The sequence below is a fragment of the Athene noctua genome, chromosome 11 (genome assembly GCF_965140245.1).
Source record: "Athene noctua chromosome 11, bAthNoc1.hap1.1, whole genome shotgun sequence".
Classification (NCBI taxonomy): Eukaryota; Metazoa; Chordata; class Aves; order Strigiformes; family Strigidae; genus Athene; species Athene noctua.
In genome coordinates, this window is record NC_134047.1 from 16,112,985 (window position 1) to 16,139,619 (window position 26,635).

General features: G+C 46.7%; 1 protein-coding gene across 1 annotated transcript in view; it reads right to left on the minus strand.

Annotated features, from left to right (window-relative positions):
* Positions 1–230: 230 nt before the first annotated feature.
* HS6ST2 (heparan sulfate 6-O-sulfotransferase 2) overlaps positions 231–26,635 on the minus strand; it is a 133,637-nt gene continuing 107,232 nt past the window's right edge. Inside the window, exon 2 of the mRNA XM_074915354.1 lies at positions 231–3,187. Coding sequence (XP_074771455.1) covers positions 2,485–3,187 — 703 coding nt within the window. The 3' untranslated portion in view covers positions 231–2,484. The remainder of the gene's footprint in view (positions 3,188–26,635) is intronic.

A 26,635-nucleotide genomic window follows, 5' to 3' on the forward strand; every position in this document is an offset into this window, starting at 1 on the left:
AGGACAGCTCAGAAAAGCAGTCAAAACCTCTGCAGTGACTCCTGAACCAGAGAAAGTCTGAAGTGGCTTTGCCCTTCAAAGCTGTAGTTTAAATACAGATCAGAAAAGCCATGATTTTAAACTCATATACTTGCCTGTCAACTGCTATTTCATTTGTGTTGAAATTACTGTTCATTCTGAACTGTGCAATTCCCAACACATTGTCAGATAAAGAAATAATCACATGAAAATCAGAAGACTGTAGTTAAATTTTATTTATCAGTTCTATTGTTAAATTACACAATCAAAGTCAGTGGATCGGCCTGTAAATCTACACAATAAGACAGCGTCTACAGTGGAAATCAGTAGAATTTGATATGGTTATGACAAAACGGTATCCTTATATTCGTACATCCCCTATATACAATAAACAGTATACACAAAGAAAATGCAACTAGTCTCTGTAAACCATGCACACCACAGCATAAAAACAAAATGCACTTTCTGCAACAGGCCCTCCAGCTCACCCATGGTTAAATCCTGTTTACAGCAGTGCCTTTCAGTTTTAAGAGCGAATATTTTCCCCCGTAAAAACCAAAATACAACCGAGACATCATATTGGCAACTGCAGTTTTCATTTAAAAAAAAAAAAAAAAAAAAGTTGCTGTACATGAAGTTATTCTCTTTTCCAAGCTGCTAATGCAGGGTATTGGTTTGCTGCTGCTTTGCTCTCCGCTTGCCCCCGGCAGCATTGCTGCATCCCCGGGCTGCAACACAACATCAGATGTAAAACAACTTCCAGATAACTTAGGCGTGGAGCCGTAAGATGTTTTTAAAGCCTTCTGCCTCATTTTATGACCCCCTGCCCTCTTGATATATAGAGTATTACAGGCGAATGGCAATAGTGCAAGTGAGCCTTGTAAGCGTCGTGCACAGCGGGACGGAGCCGCCCTCTCCGGGTGCCTCCGTCACCGCGCACCCGCACCCAGATCGCCAGTTAGTGCCAAGCTTGGGAGCGTTGCAGGCTACATACAAAATGCCTAACTTGCTGAACGTATATAGCCCAAGCCTTGCAGAGGTTTGTCTTTTTTCTTTTCTTTTTTTTTTTTTTTTTTTTGCATAGAGATTTATAGGAGCCCCTCACACCCCTCCTGCCCCATCTTCTCTCCCGGTCGGTCTTGGTGAGGCTGAAGAGCTGCAGGTGAGCCCGGTCCAGCTCCAGCTCCGCACACCGTGCCCCAGCAAAGCCTGCTCGGAGCAGGCTGCTGCATCCCTGTGCATCCTGCAACCTTCTCATCCTGTATAACTATGGCTATGGTAAAACTGTTTTCCATCATTTTTAGTCATCGCTCATCTGTCACCGCTGAGAAGGGCTCAAGAGCGTAGGGAAAAAAAAAAGCCCTGTTCTTATCTGGTGTAGCAAAGATTTACTGGAAGTAAATCCTAATTCAAGTGTAAATCTACTTCTTCCATTGAGCAATTCTTGTCATAGTATTGCTGGGATTAGAGAGTTTTATGACTTTTTAAAGACACTACACAAATATCCGCAACATAATTTCATCTAGTTTATACCACCAATTATTAAGGAATGATAAATTCAGCATTATGTATTCTAATGGGTAAGAAAGACTTAAAATTAGACACTGTCACAGGACTGTAATTTGGAAAAGGCTTTATGAAACATGAAGATGTGCTATAACTTTTCCAGAATGGTTAAAATCATATTGCCCTGAAAAATTCTGGAAACAGTGTCTTTAACATTGGCATTGAGTTCAGAAAAGTATGTATGTCTTTTTTTTTTCTTTTTTTTTAATATGAGATAGACCAAGCTTAAAACTCTAAACAGCAGTAGGTAGAAAAAGTTTAAAATTTTAAATATTTATATAACTAGAGAAATTACTTCTATTCCTTTTAAAAGCCAATATTATACATAAAACTAGTCAATATTTTTTCTAGACCTTTATTGTTCCCTTTATCGTCCATTCATTAACTTGGTAAATATCATAAGCAGTTGGTGCCCTTGAAAACACATTATTAAAATAAAATTAAGATAAAATCAAAGGGAAGAGGTTTTGCTCATATACTGTATTGTGAGAGTATGCTAAATGCTCATTATTAGGAAATGAGTTTGCTTCCCAGATAGATTTCAGCTGAGCATCATAAACATTTTCCAGCATCCCATTTTGTACTCATAACTAATTTACGGATTTTTTTTTTCCCTTTTAAATAAACGTCCAAGCAACCATTTCCGATGAGCCTACTTGGCTCCTGTATTTCATAAATAATCCAACAAACCTAAAAAGGACAATTTAATTACACGCTAAGATTAAGTGTTCCACGTACAGTACAACATTTACTGCAAAGGCAACTGCAAAGGCAACATTTTAACCTCTTTTTGCTTCAAACCCTTGAGAAGCGTAATTTGTTGGGATTGCTCCGTCGTCTCCTGTTTGTGGGTTGGGTCGGGTTCTGCTTCGCTTTCGGTGTCCGGCGAGTCCCCCCCCACTACCGCCGCCACCGCTCCACGTTCCCTATGTAGTCAGTGCTGGAGCTGTTCTCGCCCTGCTCTCTCAGGCGCGCTTGCTTCGCCCTCAGGATCTTGCGCTGCTCCTGGCGTTTCCGCCGCGCTTCCTGGTGCTCCTTCTGCCGCATGTACTGGTACCGCTGCAAAAACAGGTCTTTTGCATAATCGTACAATTCCATGTCTAAAAAATTGAGGGCCTCGATGCGCTGCTGAGTCTGCTCATCTATCTCCACGCTGGAGGCCCTTGTGCTATTGTACTGCGTGAACGGCGAGATGAAGTTCATGTTGAAAGTCTTCTCAAAGAGATACTGAGTCTTCCGCTGAAATTCAGTCAGGCCGAAGAAGGCCATTCGCTTCAGGTTCTCCTTGGCACTGTCTAGCAGAACCTTATTTCTCTGCTCCTCGGGCATGACCGACAGGTTGTAGCATCCCACCAGGCTGAGGTCGGACAGCATGCGGACCTGGCGGTTGTTGGCGAGGTTGTAGGGGCAATCCATGAACTCCTGCAGGGAACAGCCCGACCAGTCATCCCCTGTGTAGCAGCTGGGCAGCTCCTCGGTGGTCGGGGACCGCCCGTCGCAGACATGCAGGGACGCCTTCCACGTCGCTCCTCGCTGGACGTGGCGCCATTCGCTCAGGTATCGGGAGACGGGGTCACGCAGGATGGTGATATAGTAGAAATTCCTGCCAAGGGGAGAGGAAGGCAGAGCGTTTAGTCCTGCGTGTCTCCAGCAGTGCATTAATGTTCAAAATCAATAGAAAACTTGGAGATGCACTTAAGAGGCTTTCAGGCAACCCTGCTGCAGAGTGCTCCTCTGCGTGCTCACCTCTGCAGGGTGAAGGACGGCTGAACAAACTCCCCAGGGGGAGTGGGAAGGGTTCTATCTACCTGCACATATCTGTCTCTGCTTAACGTGCTTTGCCTCTACAGAGGCAGAAGGGAACCCAAGATTTCCCTCCGTGCTGGGCTGCCCATGTGGCAATGTGCTCCTGCTGGGTGCCTCAACTGATGCCCTCCGCAGACCTTGGGAGAATAATCAAAATATCTCCCAGGATGTAGGTCCCAACCCAAGCAGGGCACAGGCAGCTCTGACTTTATTTTCCTCATACAACAGAGCTGCACTGACAAGTTCATACAGTCTGCAAAAAGCTGCTTGTGCTACATTTCCCAATGAGCAGCCGTGGGTCTCAGCTGCACGAGCCCCAGAGCAGTGTTACACCTTTGAGGAAGACATTTCCTACACTTCCTGTCACAGGTGAGATAAATGGGATGTGCCCAGAAGCCCCAACCCACTTGCCCTGAAATGAGAACGTCAGAAGAGCCCAGGCAAATCCCGTTTTATCCTCCTGCCTTCACTTTACACAGGATTGCAACAATGAGGGAGGGGAGAGAAGTGAATAACAGGAAATTAAAGGATGCATTATAGCATTCTGTAAGAGAAAACACTTCTAAGGGATGTCCTGGCTTTGGCTTGGAGCAGCAGGACAGTGGCACAGGCTGGGGACACGCTGCTGCACGGAACCCCGTCAGGCCACCAGCTGGAAAAGTTGCAAGCTCAACCTTAGGAATATCATTAAGAGATCACTCTGGTTTGCACATTAATATCCACCATCAAACACCGTGTTGTCCACCACCAGCAGCCTGAAGCCATACACACCGAGCTCTTCACACCTCCTTTAATATGGCCACAACCTCAGTGACGATGCTGGAGGTACACTGTCAGGATACCAGCCATCTGCTTAAGTAAATGGAATTAAAATAGCTCAATAAGTAACTTGCCCTGCCAGGAAAGGCCACTCCTCCAGCATGAGGACACCGAGGAGGAGCATGTGCCTGGGAGCCCCGCGCCCCCCGGGTGTGACTGCTGTGTCCTTTGTGCTTAGTAAGGAGGAGAAGGGACATTCATTTGTTTTCCCGAGTGGCATCAAGACTGGCCACCCCGCAGCCAATCTTTTGTTCTCTATCGTTTCTTTCGGCAGAAAAGCCACTAGATGTCAATGTTTTACAGAAAATTGTCTCTGCGTGGACTAAAAAGCAAATCACAAGCACCGAAAGCATCCAACAGCACAAGGGAAAGGAAACATGGGGAGCTGTCATTCCTCTTCCCATTTAAAGCATCCTAGCTCATAAATAATTAAATAAGTAGAAAGTACAATAAACTTGCAAAACCAAATAAAGCCAAAGAGCCCAGTACAGCATCAGTGGCCGGACACAACGGCACCTCATGCTCAGAGAGCCAGGACACTGCAACCAGCACTATCACTGTCCCCACACTCATCCAGGCGCTGCTGCCACCTCCCCAGCTCTGAGGGCTTTGGCTACAATGCAGGCAAAGGGAGCCAAATCCACCCCCACAACCCCGAGGAAAGTCCTTTTCCCAAAAAATGCCATTTAATAATTTCACAGTGAGAGCTGAAGTTAAGAGGGAACAAGGACAAAGCTCACTTTCATGTTGCAGACCCAGAGCGGCAGCTGCCAACCTCACACTGTCCCTTGCAAAGATGGGAAGAGTTCTGCTCTGTCTCATCTCAGCAGGTCTCTGGCAGCGTTGCAGAACTCAACCTGGCAGAAAGAAAGGGCTTTCCACAAGCACCATCACCCCAAACAGCCACTCCGATGAGCAGGAGCTGCCCCTGGTCATGCTTGTGCAGCAGGCCCCTTCAATGCAGCAATGTCGGGGTCCCCAGCATGGGAAAATGGAGCATCTCCGGGGCAAACCCAAGCCCCTTCTTCAACTCCCGCCAGAACTCCTCACCCTTGGATCTAGTTTACTGGGAAACTGCACTAAAGTAATGACCCAACCCTCAAGCAAGATCAAGTTAGTGCCATATAGCACTAACCTCTCTACTAACCATAGCAACTAACATATAGCGACAAGCCTCTGATGCCCAAGGAGGCAAAAGCAAAGCTCTGCTTACTCCAGAGCACTTTGTACAACCTGGCCCATCAGCAGTTCAGAAAGGCTGGGAGGGGAGCTGCATGCAGGCACGGGGGTGCTTCTGGCTAAGTGAGAAGACCAACAAAACCATATTCTCTAAGGTCATCAAAGCAATCGATGGGGAGTTAATGCAAGAAGGGAAACAAATCCTGAGCCAAGATCGATACAGCGAGCTTTTCATCATAGCTCAAACTCTTCAGCCGCTCTGCCTTTGTGCTCTTTGGTCACAGGCAGTGACAAAGCGCCTCCCTTGGCTGCTGTTGTAAAAACAAAAGAACGAATAAAAACTTGTATGTTGGCAGAAGAAACTGTGTCATAAACGGATCCCCATCACCCCAGGTGGCTGTCGGCCTCATCCGGGCAGGTACCTCCATCAGTGCTGGGAAGGGGAAAATACCACAGTCGAGGGAGACGGGGAAGAGGAGGCTGAGTAAAGCTGTACACTGGACTCTGCAGGGAGCGCGGAGACATCTGGGCTCCCTCTGGCATCCCGTGCTCAGGAAGCCAGGCCATCAGCAGGGATGCTTATGGGATTCACCAGCCAGAGCCCATACCCTACCTGGCCTGAGCATGGTTCCCCACAAACAGGCTTTATTTATACCTGCTGTTATTTCCCAGATGAATCCTGCTTTCAGGAAGTGACTTACAGAGATGCTTTGTCAGTTGCTGGGCCAATCTCAGCCGTTTTGTGCATTTCTCCCCTTCTTAAGTTTCCCTGTTAAAATTCTACCAAAAAAGACGCTGACTCTTTTGGGAACACCAGCCTTTGGGTTTGCCCCAAGCCACTCTCATCCGAGTCAGAAATCACAGCAGCTCCAGAAGAGCAGCCACACTGCTCTGCATTTATCTGAACTGAGCTTCAAAAAAGTCATGAAAGCTTTAATGCACCGTCAAGTCAGAGCCGTGCCAGAGACGGATTCGGCCATCAGCGCTCAGAGCATCTTTCTGCTGCAACTGGGAGGAAGACTCAAAGCTTTGCAATTATTTTTAGCTTTGTATGTAACAGCTTGTTCTTTCTGCTATCTTAACAAGGGGGTGTTGAGCTCTTGCCCATTCCTTGAAGCTTGTGCTTCAGAGCCCGAGACAACATGTTTGCAGGTAGAGATCAAACTTTACTGTGAATCATCCCTCCGACTTAAAGAGCTGCACTCATCAGAAACATGGGTTTTCTAATAAAGTTGAGCTGGATGACTATGAAGCAGAGAATAAAAGGAGCTTGTGGGCAACTCAGAAAAGTAGGTTGACCCTGGAGCCACCAGGAAAGCGAGACGGTGTGACAGTCGCTTGATTTGGTATCTCCCTGTGCACAGCTATTCCCTGAGGAACACGGGGAGCGAACAGTCCCCAAACAGTCCCACAGTGTTGAGTTTGCTTCCTGTGCTGCATCACCCGCTCTCTTCATCACATCATTGCAAGGTTGAAGCCAGAGCATTTTTGGGAGCTGTGAATTATTTGTGCACAATCCAGTCCCGCAGAGGAGCTCAGGAAAGGTTAGAAGCTCCCCACAGATAAACCCCAGCTAACGCCTCACATCATCTGCTGGGGTATGAAAGCTGGGCTTCTTGGTGCTGTGATGTTTCTACTCAAGGGTGGGACAAGGAAAATTGGGAAAATGGCAGAGACAGGTGGGGTGATGCGCTGAAAGCCAGGGACGGAGAGAGGAGATACATGCTTGGCCTCCGCACAGCCATAGCTACGCCAGCCCTCACGCTGTATCCTCCCGCCATGCCATCCCAGCATCACTGCAGTGGCACAAAAGCCTCATTTCACCCATGGGCCAGAACCGCAGCTCCCTCCGACTGACCCAGCTCAGGCACCCTCTGGGGCTGTGGTGCTGCCGCACGAATGCCCACGGCCGGTCCGAAGTCACTTTAATAACCTACATGGTCATGAAGATGATCTATTCTCTTGCTCTTGAACAAGCGCTGCTACTCCACATCAGCATCCCAGAGACCCCCCACGGGAGCAATGCGTGTCAGGTTGGGGGGACAGCACAAGCCCCTGCCTGACATTTTTGCTATGAGATGACTTTCGCTAAGATAAGATTTTTTTTGTTGAAAGGGAGAAACGTGTGCTTTCAGTGGATGGACCTGCTTTCAGCTGTCCAGATCCTCAGCCCAGAGCAGTCCCCTCTCTTCTTCCTGCACAGCCCCTGGAGAAAATATGAAGCAAACAGAAACCTCAAAGACCTCCGTGAATTTCTCTGAGGGGTTTATTGAGACTCAGCCATCTGCTTCCTTTGAAGGATAATTCTGTGGTCACATAGCGCATCTGTGCCAGCCCCTTCCCCACCTCTGCCCAGCACAGGGGCTGAATGAGAATCCTTTTTTCTAATCTAATGATTTTTTTTAAAAGCATCTTTGGAGCAAGCTTCTAAAAGCAACATTAAAGAAAAAAAAAAAAAGAGAAGTCAAAGTGAGGAGGTGTGAAACCTCAGGGGATGACAACACTGAGTAAAGCCAGAGACTTCAGAGCCCAGAGAAGCTGCCAGGGAAGGGATACGCAGCTGCCCATGCCGCGGCACTCAGGAGGCTCATTGTGTGCAGAGCTGTTCCACTGAAATGAGGTGAGGAAGGGGCGACTTTGCTTAAGGATCAAAATGGGTCAGAACCTCCCGAAGTATGAATACATCTTATCCCAACACAACTGCCCCGGCTGTGCAAAGCAAGACTGCAAAGCAGCAACAACCCAGGCAATGCAAAGAGAAAGGGTTATGGCCAAACCAGCAGATGGAAGCGTGTGCAGCTCCCTTCACTCCTCCCTTGCCGTGCCACAAGCCCCGCTGCCACAAGAGGCCTGGCAAAGTGGCCCATCAGCAGCTGAACATCCATCCTAAGGGCCTGAGAGCAGCGGGCTGCATGCTGGTGGCAAAGGAAACTCCTGTCTAGCAGCTTTAACTCTTGTACATGCTCCCAGGGCACCTTAACCCTGATGGAGAGGCTCTAAGCAACTGCTGTGGGGTCCAAACAGGTACCGTTTCCACGAGGACCATAACTAGAGCTGGCTTCAGTTTGGAACCTCTGAGCCCCTTTGGGTCAAAACTCCTGCTGGTGCCGAGGCTGAGGAGTATCGATCCCTGCCAGAGGACAGAGGTTGCTATGCTGTTTAATTGCTTGTTGAGGTAGAGGAAGGCTGGAGGTCAGACGCTGGCAGCTGCCATGTCTTCAGCCTGGAAACCTGAGCCTGGCTTGATGGAGCTATGAGGTAACGAGCTGGAGAGAGGAGCTGAAAGCTAAACATCCACTCCCCATTACATCCATTAGCGTATGGATCAGTAGGTGAGGGACCGAGTGACCTTTTCCCATTTCTGCTGAGAAATGAAGTTATAGCAAGAAGGGCTTTGTAGGGTAAGAAACCTACAGCCTTTGCACAGGAGAACTGCATTCCCAGGAACATCCCAACCTCCCCCCCCAGACTGTGTCGGGGGCAAACTAACGCAGGAAAACACCATCTCAGCACAGGGCTGTGGAATCAGAGCTATGATTTCCAGGGAATGTATTGGGGCAGTCCCATTCACCCAGCAAAACTAAGTCTACCCTTTAAGCTAGCTCACACGCAGCAGTTTGTATCTAGGTCAAGCTCATCCAGATGGCAAGCCTGGCTAGGACAGTCTGTAGTCGCAGACAGGCTTGTGCAATGAATGGGAGGCAATTTTAAACAAGTGACTCCATCTCATTGGGTGAAGGTGGGGGAGGAAGGGAAACTGGGGAATGTTTCCTATTCTGGGGGATTTTTTCTCCCAGTCCATGGACTTCGTGGTACATTAACAGGGCAACATGAAACCAAGTTATGTTCCAGGTGAAGATGGACATTGTGAAAGTTAAGTTCCCTCTGGAGGGGCAGAGGCAGAGGAACAGACCAGATAAGTACCACAACCAGCAGAAAAGCAGATAAAATGAACCAAAACCCTGCAGCAGAGATTCTGCATATGATGCAAAGGATTAAGGACTGAGTTACTGAAAAAAGAAAAATAATCATAGGGTTGGTACTTTGGTACCAGAAACAATGCACAATCACCAGAACCAGCGAGCAGCACAAGGACAATCAGTGTCCTTCCCACCCTCCCTTGTAAACTGCTCATGCCTCTGGATTAAAATCCACAGAGCTCATTTATAAAAGTCACATATTCATGTTTTTAAGCTTTTCATATTTTTTTGAGACAGAAACTACTTCTCTCACACTGCGCATCCAACCAGAGGAAGACGGCCCTGCACACGTGTCTGAGATCCCATCCCCTTCTCCGCTGCTGCTCCCAGCGGTGTCCTGACACTCCACTGCAGGCAGGCTCCCACGCTCCTCCCTCGCCCCGCACTGCTCGTGAAACACCTCCGCTCGGGATAACCTGACAGCAAAGTTGCAGACAATGATGGAAGGTCAGGAATGCGAACAACGCGAGTCTCACATTACTTGCTCTGCTCTTGGAAACCCTCCCCGTGCGGCTCCAAAGCTGACAATGGATTTTAACCTTTGGCAGAGGGTCTCCCTGCCAATCAATCTTGCCCGCCATGTCTCTATGAGAAGTCAAACTCAATTACACCATGTCGTGTGCCAGGAGTACTTCGGTCCCAGTAGGTGAGGTTAATTCCCATCAAGAGTGGCCCACTGAGAATTTGATTTGCTAATACTGCAAAATTGTTCCTCCAAGAGAAATACCGCTGCTGCCTTATTTGTTGGAGGCAGGCATCTGTTTGGAGATCACTGAGAGAGAGGTAAAATCTTCATTTAAAACGGTGACTCATCCTGATTCTTAACGAACTTTGTCACCTAGAGACGCAATTAAAAGGACAGGGGTGAGCATCCTGGTGACAGCCTCTCCTGCCTCAGCCATGCACGCTTGGAAACACCCCTGAAATGGGAATACCTCTTCCCTGCCGAGAGGTGCTCCCGCAGCACAGCTCGCAGAGACAAGGCCAAAATATTTGGCAAGCTCACTGACACAGCGCTGGGAATCAAATGTTTGCATCTACTCCAGATCAGTCCCAGATGCTTCGCAGCAGTGATGCGGATGGCAACGGCAGCAGCCAAGAAGCATCACCCATGGGGCTTCCCACAGCACTCCTCTCTGCTCCCAGCCCTCCTAGCCCTGTAGACAAGGATAAGGGGCCCTGTCTCCAAGCAGGAGAGGAGCAAGGGGGACTGTTGTGCTCCCCAGCAGCTTCAGAGAGAAGATCTCATGCCCAGTGTGCCATGGAGGCTGCACGGCTGCCTCCATGCCCCGATCTGCAGCCCAGCTGCCCACACCAAGTCCTCCCCTGCTGCAGTCACAGTGCTTGCAAGGAGGCGAACACAGAGCAGAGTTATCAGAGCAGGTCTGCTCCTCTTCTCCTCCCCTCTTCCCAGCAACCTCAGTGCAGCACCTGCCACGCAAGCAGACCCAGGGCTGGGTCCTACTTGCTCCTACAAGACCTCTTTTCATTCAATCATTTCAATTAAACTAGATTTCCAGCTCCACCTCATCCAAAATGAAAAGTACAGCAAAATCTAGATGAAAAAATGACTTCTTCATTAAAATGAATTATAAAGATTATGAGGAGGAGGAACAACAAACACTGCTTTTCTTTGCAGCAGCCTGTAAACCTACAAGCACGTGGATTATATTCCTTTACTCAGGGTCTCAGGGTGGCACAGGAGAACCATGCATTAGCTTGGAACAAGGGCCTGGGAGGAAAGGAGATAAGTATTTCAGAACTGTGAATTAAAGCCGTTAGCAAATGTAAATTTACATTTCCTCTAAGTAATCATTATGTTTTCACTTCTATCAGCACCCAATGAATCACAGAGATGTTTTGTCTAGAAACACTAATGGTGGGGGTAGGAAGCCAGCAGCCTACCCACGGTAACGGCAGCACGAGAAAAGTGCCAGAGGAGCCCATAAAAAGGAGCTGGATTTTGCAAGAATGGCAATTACCAGCCCATCATTGCCTATGAAATTATCAAATAGGAAAGATCTGAAAAAAAAGGAGCATTTCAGGCACAGAGGAAGGCAGCGATTTAAGATTTTGCAGCTCAAGGTACATGTTCATATATGTGCAGACATGGACATGCACACAAAGATAATGAAAATAAGGCTTTAAATAAGTAAAAAATATGCAGCCTCACACACGCACATGCTCCCAGCTACCCTCACGCACATACTAATTGTCCACAGCACTGCCTGTGGAGGGGAGAGCTGCCCTGCAGATTTGCCAGAGTGGTATTAATTTCATAATTGCCTGTATTATTAAGATCTCTGCAGGATACCCTTGCTCACAACCAATTCAGCAAGAACAGTGGCCTTTTTACTTTTTTTTTTTTTTTTAGTGATGCATAAAAAGAGAAGCAAGTTTCCGTTTTTAGACTCGGCAAACAGAAGAGTGACTCAGCTGCTGGAGCCAGTCCCGAATCCACTACCTCCACCCTGGAGTCTAGCACGGGAAAGGGCGGCAATGCTGGGCAGAGGGGCCCAGACCCATCCCACCCACCAGACCTGCTGGGAAAAGGACTGAACTGCCCTTTGGAAACACCCGTCTCCCACCACCCTACCCAGAGCAGCAAAGCTTCCCACCTCATTAGCTTAGTTATATAATAGAGGCATCTAGATGGAGGGCAGCAGCGGTGCAGAGATCCCCGAGCTGCACGTGGGAGGTAAAATCCAAGGAAAGGTGAGAGAAGGTGGCAGAGGAGCATCAACAGTGTAAGAGTGTGCGATGCTTCTTGCTAGATGATGAGCTGCAGCACGGGTGACACTGGATTGGTGACGCTGGCCTCGGCAGCACACAAGTCCTGGCTTTGGAAAGTGCCTTTCTTAGTAAGGGTGATTATCCCTTAAATAACAGGATGCAGAGCTGAATTTTGACCTTAATACATGCTAGGAAAAGTCAAGGTGTGAGTGATGTCTTCTGAAAAATCAAGCTCTGAAGCCCACAAAGTACCAGAAGTACTTTCCTACTCCCAGTATGAGGAACCATCCCCGTCCCCCAGAGCTCCCATCTCCTGGAGCCGGGGCACGCAGCATGGTCCAGGTGTGGGACAGCACCTCCCCATTCACAGAGCTCTTAGGGATTCATTAAAAAGCACGGCAGACCTCCCAAAGAGAAAAGGAGGCCACTGCAAAATTGCTGGTGAATAACGACAGGATGTTGCTATAAATCAGATATTTACAACAGTATTTACCCTATCTAAATGCCGTCGCAGGAATTGGTTTTAGCTTGTAACTGATATTTCTGCGGCGGTGAAGATAGAGGTTTGCAAAGCCTACACTCCATAAGCAGCGGTTTACAGAGAGGGAATAGTGGCAGTTTTTCATTTTCCAGAGTCCACTCACCCTTCCAAGAATCTTAATGCCTCATTGATTCATAATACAGTACATAAAGATTTCATTTTTTCCTGCACACAGTGATATATTATGGAGGCAATCTATTTTGCCACTGAAAAGTTTGCTTAGTAGAAAAATTTGGAGTTTTGACATTCAGGAAATTACAGTCATCTGTAAAGCACGATTGATATGCCAAGGCTAACATTTTCATTGCACTTATGGAGCCAGAATAACTATGCTAAAATATTTATATTCTTAAAAAAAAAAATAATCCAGATTCTTGTTTATAAAAAGCATATATTTAGTATTAAAGAAAAAAGCTTTATCCTTATATCCATATATATTTTAGCTATGTCTGCAATGTGATAAGCCATATACTCTCTGACCAGATGAAAATAGTTTTAATAATTTAATAAAACCAATACTTCAGATAGCCTCTGCTGAGCCCTGAGCGTGCAAGTGGAGGGCACGAGCTGAACACACAGCCCCATGGAGCAGCACAAAAGCAGAAACGTGAAACAGGGGCTCCCACACTGAACCTGCCCCGTATCCCCTGGGGCTGCTGACACTCATCCTGCCACCCACCAGCCACCCAAAGGGTGCACATTAGCTGGTGCATGTGAAGCAGAAGATTGCTGAACCCTGTGTACTTCATGTGAAAGTTTTGCTGTTAATACGATCTAGAAGCAAGAGGGTGCAGAGGGCTCCCATCTCAGCTTGACACATACATTTGTCTTTTTTATGAACGGTTGAATGTGAATTTAGAAGTTGTGATTTACTGTATTTCCTGAGCACTCGTTGCAGTTTCCTAATTGCTGCTTGAATTGTAGTAATGTGCCTCCCAACTCCTTCGTATATGAAAGTATGTACTATTGAACACCTTTGCCTCAATGCTAGAGAAATCTTGAAGCTCTCAAGAAAAAGATCACACAATCAGCTCCAAGAGCTCTGCATATCACACAACGGGGAATTAACTCCAGAGGGATATTTATAAAATCATTTGTTACTATATCAGAGTTCAATCAATTCTCTTCAATAATACATAAAAGGAGGAGGTTTGGCTCACGTGAAAAAACGTAAGGCTGGTGTTAATTCCTTCACAAGCCATTTGCAGATAATCTTCCATATGCCAGTTAATATATCCCACGATAGGTTACACAAAAGTGCTTTTAAAAGCTAAAGTGAGGATACATAGCATATAAAATAGGCACATTAATGCAACTTATATTTTGCTTATGATAATCATTGGGCATACAGAAATCCTAGGAAAATCCTTCTCAGGCTTTCTAAAATTTTGTCAAAGGCGGGCGTCTATTGAAAATGTCTTTGAAATGTAATTAATGAACTGATACTAATATATTCTCAGCCTACTGATAAAAGAAGGACCAAGGAAGGGACAACATATTTACAGCTGCAACTTGCTACAATTTTAATTTCAGCTTTCATTGATTTCATTTAGCACCATGAGACTGTATAATGAAGAAATCTGTATCAATTGGAAATACCAAGTGTGCTCCTGCCCCACTAGGGCACTTCAGTAATATCATGTAATGGAAGGGGATTCTCATTTAATTGAATTGGAAATGAAACACATATTAGCTAAGAAAACTTAATCAGTGCAATAATATTAAAATGGGCCACTCACACAAACTATACTGATTAAGTCACTTGCAAACATTTCCGTAATCATCACTGAGACTTGTGGCGTTAATGATTTAAACTCACTTTTCTACTCCAGGGAACAAAACTGTAATTTCATAGCAGACAATTAGAATATTTTAAACCCTCTCTCACACATTACAATACAGTCTCCTGGCAGAAGCGCAGGACCTGATCCTGCAGTGGTATACCTTGAGCTTTGATGTACAAGAAGGTCTGTCTGGATGCTGGGATGTCATCAAAATGTTTGATTTAAGCCAGGAGCCAGACCAGAAAGTACCTTGCTGGCTGGCAAGCATTTCTGAAGTACTCGCTGCAGCTCCTCCGCAGACTTCATCTTTAATCTTGACTAGTTACTGATAACACACACCAATGCACTGTAAAGCTGTAAGCTTCAAATGTCTCCCAACAGACCTGGATTTTAAAAAACTTATTCGCACATAGTTGACATAAATGGATTTAAAATTTTCATGGGATAGCAGTGTGCATTTCTAATAAAAATCTGTAGATGTGTTTGTTGTGTCAAAGCTCAGCTGGGAGGGGTTTTTACATCAGCTAAGCAAGCAAGACTTTGCAAACATTACAAGATGTGCAGAACATCCCATTTCCCATGTCTGCTAGTTTCACCCCACACATTCAGCAAAAGCATATATTACATAGTCTGAATCAGGACGATGCCCTTAGAAAGCCACGTTTATGGAAAATGCTACTTTTGCCTCTTATACAACCCTGAACCAGTGCAGGGATGTATCATGTTGTGCTCGGAGGAGGACCGTCTACACAGTCCAAGTGTGTGATGTGCCTGGGAACCAGGGACTGAACTGGCAAAACTTCATCAGATGCTTTCCTGGGGGTTAGCGACAGCACATTCAGCACAGATATCAGCTAGGACACATTGCAGGTTTATGGATTTCAGATGTCTCCTATATTGTTAATTAATCTGCAGCATTAAGATGTTCGAAATCCCATTTTCGGACAGCCAAAAGCAAATTCAATTTTTGCATCTTTTCACTGCCATGAAGCAAACTTCAGCCAACTTGGCAGCTGTACTGAGGCCACCGCAAAGAGGAGACGCAGCAACCTGGGCTAGGCAAGGAGAGGAGCCCAGCTCCCCTCTGCACCAGTGGAAGGGGTGAGGGCTGGCATCGCTATGCAAAAAAGCACTCAATTCACTGCCCACGAACAGCACGGCTTTGTTTTGCCTTTTGCTCTGGCTCTCTCGCAGTGAAGCTAACTCAAGCATGGGGCAAGACCTGACCTTTCTCTAAGCAGCTTCTCGCTGCGGTCCTTGAGCCCTGAGCCTGCTGCTCAGGGGAGCTGAGCTCCCAGCCCTCACCCCCCACAGCCAGCCAAGCAGGCAGTGCCTTTGAACCCTCAGCCACACCAGCTGGAGGAAAAGTCTTGCTTAAGTCAGCTGAGATACCCTTAAAACCAAGCTGATTTCAGCTGAAGTCAAAGCTAACCTACCGCTGCCAGAAGAAAACCAAGGAGAGGCACCAACAGCCCAGCCCAAGCATGACCAACCTAAAGCAGAATAAAACACATTATATCCAGCGTCATTCACTAAGCTCCTTCCAAGAGAATCTGCTGTTGCTCCCATTCCTCTAACCACCTCCTCAAAATATGAAAAAATGCAAACCTCCTCTATGAGCAGTGAGAGATGGTTCAAAACAGCATCGTTCCTATCTGCGAGCATCTCTTGAATGATTTTCAGAAGACACAGTTCTACTCCTCCACAGATTATTCTGGCTAAAAATGTGTGTGACATTTTAATTATCAAGTACAAATGTTACTGCAAGCAAGCAATGAAACAGATGGTGTCCTGAATTTTACAGTACAGCCACATTTTCCAACTCAAATTTACAGTTCACCAATCAGCAAGCTTCAAGTCCTGCCTCTACTGCGTGTCCCCTACCCATCTGAACCGCCACAACCCTTCTGATGCTAGGAACGCAGCTTTGGGAGTAGAAACTCAATGCAAGCTGTCCTCCTCTAAGCAAATGCAGAGTGTTTTTCCAATGAGGAAACAAAACAGAGCACAACTCTATACATCCCAGAAAGATGGCAGGTATGAAGCAGGCAAGCACTTGCCTTGGATAAAGGATGAAGGGGTGAAAGGTGGCTGAAAGGGAACTGCCCTACTCAAGGGAGCAATGAGGTGACCTTGCTAGCTTCATCTCAGTGAAGGACTTAATTTATCTCAGCATCTTTCTCAGTGAGTCCCATTTATATGAGTTATAACTCCCCAGATTTCCTACTGTTCCCCGCAGGAATATTTGGCAGTCCTCCCAGAGGGCATCCCCAAGGGGAAGGGACAGGATGGCATGACTGTCCCTTCAGAACCCATCAGTGCCAAGTCCTACAACCCCAGGGGATGAAAGAAGAGCAAAGCCAGAAGCTTTTCTATTCATCCTTATCTACCATCTTGTCATAAAAACAGTACCTATGACCAGAGTTGTACTTTCACATGTCTATTTCCCCTCTCTTATAAAAAACATAATTCCAGAAACAGAAGCCACATAGGGGAACATCACCACACATGTCACACAATGTAGATGGGGACGAGGAGGACCTGGGGCCACCTCCAGCTGACCACAACTCTACAAAATGTATGTTCAGACATGTCTGAGCATTATCCAGTAATGGATGTAGCCACAGCCTAGAGGAGACCCAGCTCAGGCTGAGTCTGCCCTGGGCTTGGATGTTTCTTCTGTAACCCCCACGCTCCACACAATGAAGTGGGTGAACACTCATCTCCTGGGTTTACAGCACCATGGAAAACATGGTTCTTGCTTTGAGGAGCTTATAATTCAGTTCAGACAATTAGGAGAGTGTGTGGGGCCAGTGACTGCTGGGGAAGAGCTGCGGCAGCATCCCCGGATTTCAAGCAACAAACACGGTGAGCTCCTGGCTGTCACTCCCTGCTGTGTGCCACCAGGCTATGTCCCCATCAGGCAGAGGAGAACACGATGCCCTCATTGAACGGGCTCTTGATTTAACAGGCTGTGGCCAAACTGAATCTTAGAGAGTTTTTCCTGACACTCCATTCATCTCCACTACCGCAAAGGGGAGCTGCTGTCGGGGCTTACAGCATCAGTGCTGTAATTACTGCAAGGAAACATTTTCTGGGAAGGTGTCCCAGAATATACTACGCTGAACATTTCCTCTTGCTGCTCGCAATAGTAATAACCCCTTCTCTCAACGTCAGCACCAGGCTAGCTTCCAGTTAGGTCTGTGAGGACAGGCACCCCTCCCGTTGTCATGGTGCTGGTAACACCAGCTCTGCTCTCCCACTTCACCCTTGTGCAGACACTCCAGGGATGTGTAAGTACTCCTGCAAAGACCAGACAACAGGAGATGCTGCACGGGCCAAGGCACAACCCCTCTGGACTCCGAACTTCTGCCATTTTGCTGTCTAGGAGTGGAGCTTTGGAGGTAGAGGGGCTGACGCCAGCTTTGCAGACGGCCAGTGATGCTTGGCTCACCCCACCAGCCAGAAAAGCGTTTGCCGCGTGGACTTTGACACTTGCATGCAGATTTCCTTGCTGTCACTTAATCCAGTGACACGTTGGCATCCCAAGTTGCAGATGGTGGGACGCGTGGTGGTACTCTGAGCCCACCTGGGGAACCTCTTCCTAAAGGGAAGAGGACACTTGCAGAGCTGGAGGGACCACACCAAGCGCAGAGCTTGCTGTGGAGCACAGGTGCCTTCACAAACAACTTTCCAGTGAGCCCCTAAACCCCCAGAAAAACACACCTGGGCATCTGGTTCCCAGGGAGAGGAGTCAAAGCACTGGCCAGTGCCACCAATGCTGGGGTACACAGCCTGGTTTGCAGCAGATCGATGATTTCTCATTTGAACTCAGCAAACAGGTGCTCCAGAGCATGATGAAGTGTATCACAGTAGTGCAGGTTCTGCTCTCAGTCACACCGGCAGCTGGATTGCTGCGATAAATAAACCTGAAAATCAACTGTCTGAGAGACAACAGCCTCTTCCTAGGTGTCCATCCCTGCAGGGGTTAATCTAAAACAATCTAATTTCTTCCCAAATTGCACAAAATCCAATAATCACCAGGCAGCAGTGTCTTTTTCCATTTAGCAGATTAAGAAACTGTGCTCTACCAAATTTATCTGAACAATTCATTCCCACAAAATTACACTGGGTTTTGAACCTGAGGTTGATAGACTCCATTATATCTGCAGGCTGAGCCATCCACCAAGGGGCTATATTAACACACAGCCAAATGCCACCCGAGTGGGGTTTCTGGCAAAGCATCCGAACATAGACATGGACAAGAGCAGTGGGTGTGAAAGGGCTCATGACAGCAGCGACTTGGGCCCAGGCTCAGGCACAGCAGCATCTAAAGCTACATCTCCGCCATCCTGTCATTAAACCAGCAGCACCCTCATAACTCATTTCAACATACTGAGACTGGTCTTCTCTTCACATTATTTTAAACAGAATGACACTTTCTCTAGACACTTAAATGCATCCTGGTCTCATCACATCATCGGAGGAAGCATATTTTTTCTGTTTATGTGAAAGGTGATATTGGATGCATCATACATTGAAATCGTTTGCTGGCTTCCTCTCTCAACATAAATAAGGGGAAAGAAAGTCAGAGAAGATAGATTTTAAAGACGTATACATATGCATGCCCATTTTCTAACCTAGAACATTATTAAATTCTTTCATATATTCATGTGAGAACTGCAAAAGATTGCAAAAGTAGAGATGCTATCACTCATACTTTCCCAGAGCAAGGATTAGGGAGCTTTTCTTCTTAATAAAAGCTATATATTTAAATAATATCTGTTTGGTCAAGACCTAGTTACTACTGGCTAACAGAGGCGGGGTGTACAGCCCACATTCCAACTTCATGGGATGGCCCTGCCTGCAGGACCAACCCAACCAGAGCAGGAGTGAGCACAAGATATCTCATGGTTGTCAGAGCTTTGACCTTTTTACAGCTATTAAACACCTTTAAATTTCTGCAGTTTCCACAGGTCTGAGCATCCTCTACAGAAAATACATTGCATGTGCCCCATCCAGCCCCTTCCCAACCCTTGGAGAACTGAGCCCAACCAAGCTCCATCTGAGCTATGTTATCCAAAGGCATTGCAGAAATCTTCTGGTTTGTAAGTGATGCTAAATTCATCTAAACAGCTTTATTTATGAGTGGTGTTATATTCCCCTTCTTGGGGAGACAGATCTGCCACTAGAATTGCCTTTTCCTGCCTGCAGAAACTGTAAGTCTGCATCAACACTACACAATTATTTTAAAGACATTATTTAGATAGCTCTATGGTAATGTGTATGTACACCAACCCCAGTCTTGCAGAATTTGCATAGAAGAATTTTTTAGCATGCTTCTTAAAGGTTAATAATTTAAAGCAAGTTGTAACTGTGCTAAGATTTAGTCTTATGTTTTCATCACTGCTTTATATTCTCATAAATATCCACCATTCCCAAGTATATAGGAATCTGAGACGGTATTCAAGAGGAAAAACTGCAACCAATATATCTTCCATTTATGGAATTGAATATAAGATCATATTCAAAGTGCTGCATTTACTGTCTGATTTTGAATACATAAAATATATAGCCATTACAAATTCACCTTTCATTGCAAAGCTTTGTTCTTGTAGTGACATAACTTATTGCCAGATTAGAGCCCTAAGTACAGCTAGACTGTTTTTCATCTTCTCCATTCCCACAAACACAACTGGGAGAGACAGGTCGTGCTCTCTATCAAAGTTGTGCTTACCACACAGCAATATTGCAACACGTCCCATTACAGTTATGTCTGCTGAGACTGTGAGCACAGACTTGGCTGCAGGCACCTCCTAATGGAATTACATAATTGGAGGCATGTCATCTAAATCTGAACAAATTGGATTCCCTTGTCATGCACTATTGAATCAAAACGGAAAGAACACTCCATGCTGTTATCTATGGTAAACCAACAATGGCAAATCCAGCGTCACTAATGTTTTGATACTGTGATGTTTATTAAAAATGGGGGAAGAACAAAAAAAAGAGAAAAGTTTCATGTCAGGAGTGCCAGAATCATGTTGCATGCAGAAATGAGCTCATCCGAGTTTGGTTTCAGACTGGGAATTGTGTTAGTGGTTTATGATGGTTGAGATGTTAAGAAGATGTAACAGCAGAACGATGCGAAGCTGGTGGCCTGTAGCAGTCGGGGAAGTGGAGATGAGGACTTTAGTCAGGCTCTTCCGCCAGCTCAGTGTCTGGAAGAAGTGACACCCACCAAGGTGTTTTCTCTGCTGCCAGTCCCTCCTCTGCCCAGTTCACAGTGGTTTGGCTGCATTAGCATTCACATCTTGCAACCAAATTCTCCAGCCCTTGTAATTCATAAGCATGCCCTGCTTTTCGTTTACAAGTATATCAACTTTAATTTGGAATTACTGAAGGAATCATAACTAGGGAGCAATAACTTTGAGGGCACCGAACTGCACATTCAGGGCAAATTTCCACTGAGTGTTCAGCTCGACCTCCAGTTCTGCACATATGAAAGAACAGAGGCATTAATTACATTACCAGAATCACTAATCAGCCCATTGCATCTTTACATTTCATCAGCTAACTGCTGGTGCAAAATAAGAGGCTTTTTTCTTTTAATTCAGCTCTTCAAGCCTCACCAGGATATTTCGATGAGCACATGGAATGCATTCATTAACAAAAACAACAAGAAAAAAGAAACTACGAAAAAAATGAATTCTGACGCCTTATAGAATTTCTGGTTCTCCTAGTTAATTAACTGTGGGACGAGGCTCCCCCATCTGCACCAGGCCATCAGGGCGTCTCGAGGATGGAGCTGGGACATGCGAGGCAGCAGCGTGCAAGGCGTAGGGGAGCAGAGCAGAGCATCCCACCCAGGGCCCAGCCCAAGGCACGCCGCGCTTCGGGCGACCGGCCGGCGGTCTGCGGCAGCAAGAGGGGGTTATCTGCAGTACGACTCTAACGTGGCTAGCGCACTGCAGAAATTTGGATTTCAGAATGACATCAGCACACTCTAACACCAACAGCTCTCAGCTGCCTCTGCCCCCCACCTCCAGCAGCGCTGCATTTATGCAGTAGGTGTGCCAAACGCCTATTTATATTCGGTGTGAGGGAGAAATGCTGTCAAATCACCAAATTACCTCGAGTTGTGAGAGCACACAGCACACAGCAGGGGGAAAAGTGTTAACTACCTACCTAGCCTCCGCCTGTAGATCAACACTGAGAGAAGCCAGCTAAATATTTACTTTGCGCTCCCGGGGTCTGAGCGTTTCCCCTGAGTCGCAGTGCAGGATTGCACCACCAGGCAGCCCAGCGCCCGCCCAGCGCCCGCCCAGCGCCCACCCAGCTCCACAAATGCGCAGTCCTGGCTCCGCAGCCCCTTGCAGAAGATCCCCACCAAAAAGCAGTACCCCTAAAATCTATAAGCCTGTGCAATTGTCACCTAGAGGGCCATTGATCCATGTAGACGAAGGAACCGTATGAAGAACAAATGCTCCTTGGGTTGCCCAGCACTGTGTTTTCAGCCAAGTGGGTTTCTCCTGCCCCGCGGTGGGAGCGACGCCAGCTCACCAACTCCTTGGCCGCTTCTGCACTGAGCTCCTGGGGGGAGCTGCACCATGGAAAGTGAGAAACGTGATGTGAACGGGGCAACTTCCCATGGTAGGGAAAGAAACAATGACAGGAGAGCCCATGCTCTAACTGAGACTGTCCCACTACTTCTTCAATACCACTACGTGGTCCCGCTTCGATGGCCCACGCAGTCCAAAATATTGCACTAATATTTAGTGATGCTTCTAGATCTAAAGTGAGGGAGAGGGAAAAGGAAAATCACCAACCAGATCAGTATTTTGCAAGAGCTGGCAATGCCTGGCACATCTTAAATCTCAAGATTACTAAATTACGCTGACACTACTTGGATCTCTAAGTGTCCTTGGGATTAAAGCTGAGCAGCTGAAACACCTCTGACAGGAGCACTATCTGTGCAGATTGCCCACCCTGGCACTGCCCTGCAGGAGCACAGCAGGGAGCTACACCCAAACTCCCCGCTTCCACAGCTGTCTGCTCAGCTCACATCTTGGAAGCTGTGGCTAAATAAATTGCAAAGGATGTTTACCTGCTCCTATCAGGCTCAGAGTATCACAAGGGAGCCAACTGACCACAGCGTAAACAAAACCAAAGGGGATTACTGACTGCAGCATCCCCAATTCTTTTATCAAACCATTTTTTGTTGATTTGCAGCTTCAGCCTTTTCTGCCACCAAGTTGTGACCTTCCTCACCACGTGCCCATCTCCATAGAGACGAGATCTTCTTCTCCATGGCAGTGCTTTGCTCTCATTGACCAAAGAGATCCTCTTAACTGACTGTGGCATATGCAAAAGATCTGAAAGACAGCCCAAATTACAGGATACATCCTTACATCTTCACATCAAGCGCCAGCCTGTCTTAAAGCCTTAGCGCGTCTGGTTGCACAAATGACCTCAACCATGTTGCTAAGGCTGAGATTTTGCAGGGCTCGATGCCACTATGCTAATATCCTCGAGTGACACAACTGACGCCACCAGACAACATGTACTTGACACAACCGTGTCACAGAGAGGCTGCTGTTTTGGCTAACAAACCAGGGACTGAACTGGGGACCTCCGGGAGAGGCAACAACAGATTTGCTCTTTGCATTAGAGCAAGAATGGGGGCTGATGCAGACTTTTTATCTGATATGGTTTAGAAAGAGCCAGGACAAACATCCCCCTAGGGCAGTTATATGGAATCAGAGTGACTCGCCACCTTCTGCAACACAGAGTTGCAGAGCTGTTGAGTTGCAGAGCCCTCAAGCCACTCGAGAGAGCCAGCAGCCCGGGCTCGCCATGGCACATTGCTTTGCACCAACATGGACAAAGCCCCTGGGGCACCACAGCCAGGGAGGGGAGATGGGGAGGGCACACTGCCACGCTGAGCAACAGCAATGTCCTCAGCACAATAGCAAGAACCAATGCCAACCTCCACTCAGTTGGAAGACACTGGCACACCAGCCCTGACCCTGTACACCCACACAACATCATTAAAATCGTTATTTTACCTCCCAGATTGTACGATGCTTCTGCTCGCAGTAACGAACACAGCTGTACAACAACAGCTCTCCAGGGCAGCTCCAAAATTCAGAAAACTCCACTTACCCACAAACAGAGAAGTTACAAAGCTCATCCTTGCACTCAGACTCCTTTACATTAGAAGTATCAGCTTGTAATTAATACATTAAAAGTAATTAATATCACTAATTAATGAATTAGAGCAAGGACAGGAAGCTAGGAGAACATTGGTTTAGATAGCTATAAAATGCACTAACAAGAACTGACTGGGAAATGACTCTGGTTTTGGGAGTTTTTACAAGTTTGATTTTCAATCAAAAAAGTGCTGGTAAATATTTCAAGAAAAACATATTAAAGAATAGAGTGAAAAAAAGCACTGCCCAGTGCCTTCAGTGTCACCCATCCTTCCCCCATGGCAATGCTGTCAGGCTTTACTGGACCAGAGGGGGTCCACGTGGGAGAGGGATGACAAGTGCTTCAATTAGTGATCACACCTCTTTAAAATCAACCAACCATGAGACATAAATCCCCTGGAAAATATGTCTTGTCAGTGCTCAGTGGATGGCTTGTCTGGAAAGGGCCATGCTAGAGTGGGGGTCCATGCAGTGCCATGATGCTGAGCTAGGAAAAGAAACCCTGGGAAACATGCTCCAGAGTCCTCCCCCTGTCCACGGGGAACCTCATTTTCCCCCTTCACGGCCAGGGCAGCCTTGGTGCCTCCCTCAGATGCTAACTTGGGGACACTGGTCACCCAGTCAATAGTGATGGAAGTGCACCCAGAACCCAGACCTGAGACAGCCTGGGACTGGGGGGGTGTGTGTGAGTGTGTGTATGTATATATGTGTGTGTGTGTTACACAGTAATAACAGCTGGTCGGAATAATAAATTAGCACCTAATTAACAGGAGTGTTGGCTGCAAAACACTGCGTTAATGGAATAGAAAAAAAGAAGGCAAAGAACCGCTGCTGTGAAATAGGGAGGTTGCTTTGCGTCAAGGACGCATCTTGGAAGTTGAGGGTTTAAAAGCTGAAGAAAGAAAAGTGCTTTCATGGGGGGAAACTTCCCCAGTCCTTACCCAAGGTCAGGATTTGTTTCCCAGGCAGGCATTAGCCTGCAGCACTGGTGGGTGATTAAGTCCAGACTCTGCCTATCAGGCAGAAGAAGGGGCTGGAGTGTCTTGAAATTGTATGCGAAAGGACAAGGTAAGCATTTGGGATGCAGATAATACAGTCAGGACAAATATTTATTGGGTCAGTAGTTGCTGGTGAGAAAGAGAAGCTATAAAGCGGAGATAACAAGGAATAATGCTGTCACAATGGGAAACAGCACTAATGACTTAACAGCTCTTTGCACCTCTCCATAAAAGCCTCCTAAGGGAAATCTCTTATTCAGTGCCAAGGAAACAGTGGTGTAAATCTGCTCTCCACTACATCTGACCCCCCTTGCACTCACAGCAGCTTCCTCCTTAGCTTACTATTTTCTACCCTGTTTCTGCTTCCCTTCTCCAAGCAAGCTCCCATAAATACTCTCCCTCAGCTTCACGGCAGGTCCCAGCAGCCCTGGTGGAGCAGGGCAGGAGGAGAGACCCCCACCGCCCTCCCGTGAGCTTGGGGACTTCCCGGCAGGGCCATCGGGACTGGCACAGGCAGCAAGGGGGACCGGCACCCTCCCACACCAGCAGCACTCCCCCAAACCCCAGCCCATGCTTGCCACGGGACCACGCATGCAAGGCTAATGCAGAATAAGCATCTCTGCTAGGTAGGAGACGCTAAGGACACAGTTAAAAAAAAATGCCATTTAACTGTCTTTAATTAATATTCCGCACTACGTCTAAGCCTTTAACACACAGCAGGATCACGGTGAAAGATTTATGAGATTGGTTCACCTTTTGCAAGTGCTGCCTTGGGTCATCAGCACAAACTTATCGTCAAGCCCATGTACCAGTGCAGAGCTAGAGCGAGAGGAGAAGGGTAACATCTGCACGAGTATGATGTGACCTACTTTTACAGTAATTTGAATGCATATCTGGGAAAAAAACCCACCCTCTAAAATTTTAAGGGAGAATTATAAATCAAGGCATGACAGTAAACAAGTAATTTGTGAAGTCGTACTGTCTACTCAGTACAAACAAGAGATTCATCAAATAATAAAATACTACTTTAGAAGAAAACAAGCACAATTATTTTATAATTATGGCTGCTCTAGCCTTCTGAGGGCAGGAAACCTTCCTACCTCCATAGAATCATAATCAAGACTCATCAAAGTCCTGTAAAAGCAAATCAATATCTGCTCTTGGCAGGACGAGTTAATTAATACCAGAGTGCTCTTCTGCATGCCTTCCTGGCTGTCAGTCTGAAGGCGCTAAGTACAGTTCTTCCTAAACCCTCTATAAAAAGAGCACCTAGCACCACTGTGGCTACGGGTGACAAAGGACGCCGTGTTTCTGCGTGTCTGGATATACAGGTACCATGGGTCATGCTCTGCTTTGTGAAAGGACACGGACATCTAGGCATTTAAAAATCAGTAAAATGCAATCGACTACTCGCTTCTCCAGATCCTTATCTCCATCAAACAGGAGACTCAGGCAGCACCATGCAGCTAATTTTCTGGATTATCTATCATCACATATACAGGGAAATCAAAGCCATGTCCTTTTCATCGCTACTGCACTTACGGAGCTGGTCCCTGGTTATGTGGTTATCTGAGGTGCTGTGGCATCCCACATCAGACACCGTGCAGGAATGCTGGTTGTTATCAGATAACCGACTCCTGCCGCCAGCAGCAGTGGGTTAATACTCTGCCAGAGACTTTGGAGATGCCATGTCAAATATTGGCAATCAGAGCACAAGCTTTCATCTTTCCACGCCAGATTCACTGGAGCTCTGTGCCATTTACTGCATGTCTCTTCCTTCTTTTTTTTCTTTTTATGAGACCTTTAAAACGGAGGTCTTGTCTGCCCTCTGTGATTAGCAAAGATCTCACAGCCTTTCTGAAAGTGCAGGGAAAATTACAGCCAAGAACATGACAGCAGTTAGACGCCCAGAGCAGGAAGGAATGAGATGCACTCAGCAGATTGCTTTGAAGCAAAAGCTCGGTAAAAACATTATTAAGCTTATTTTTAGCCCCATTTC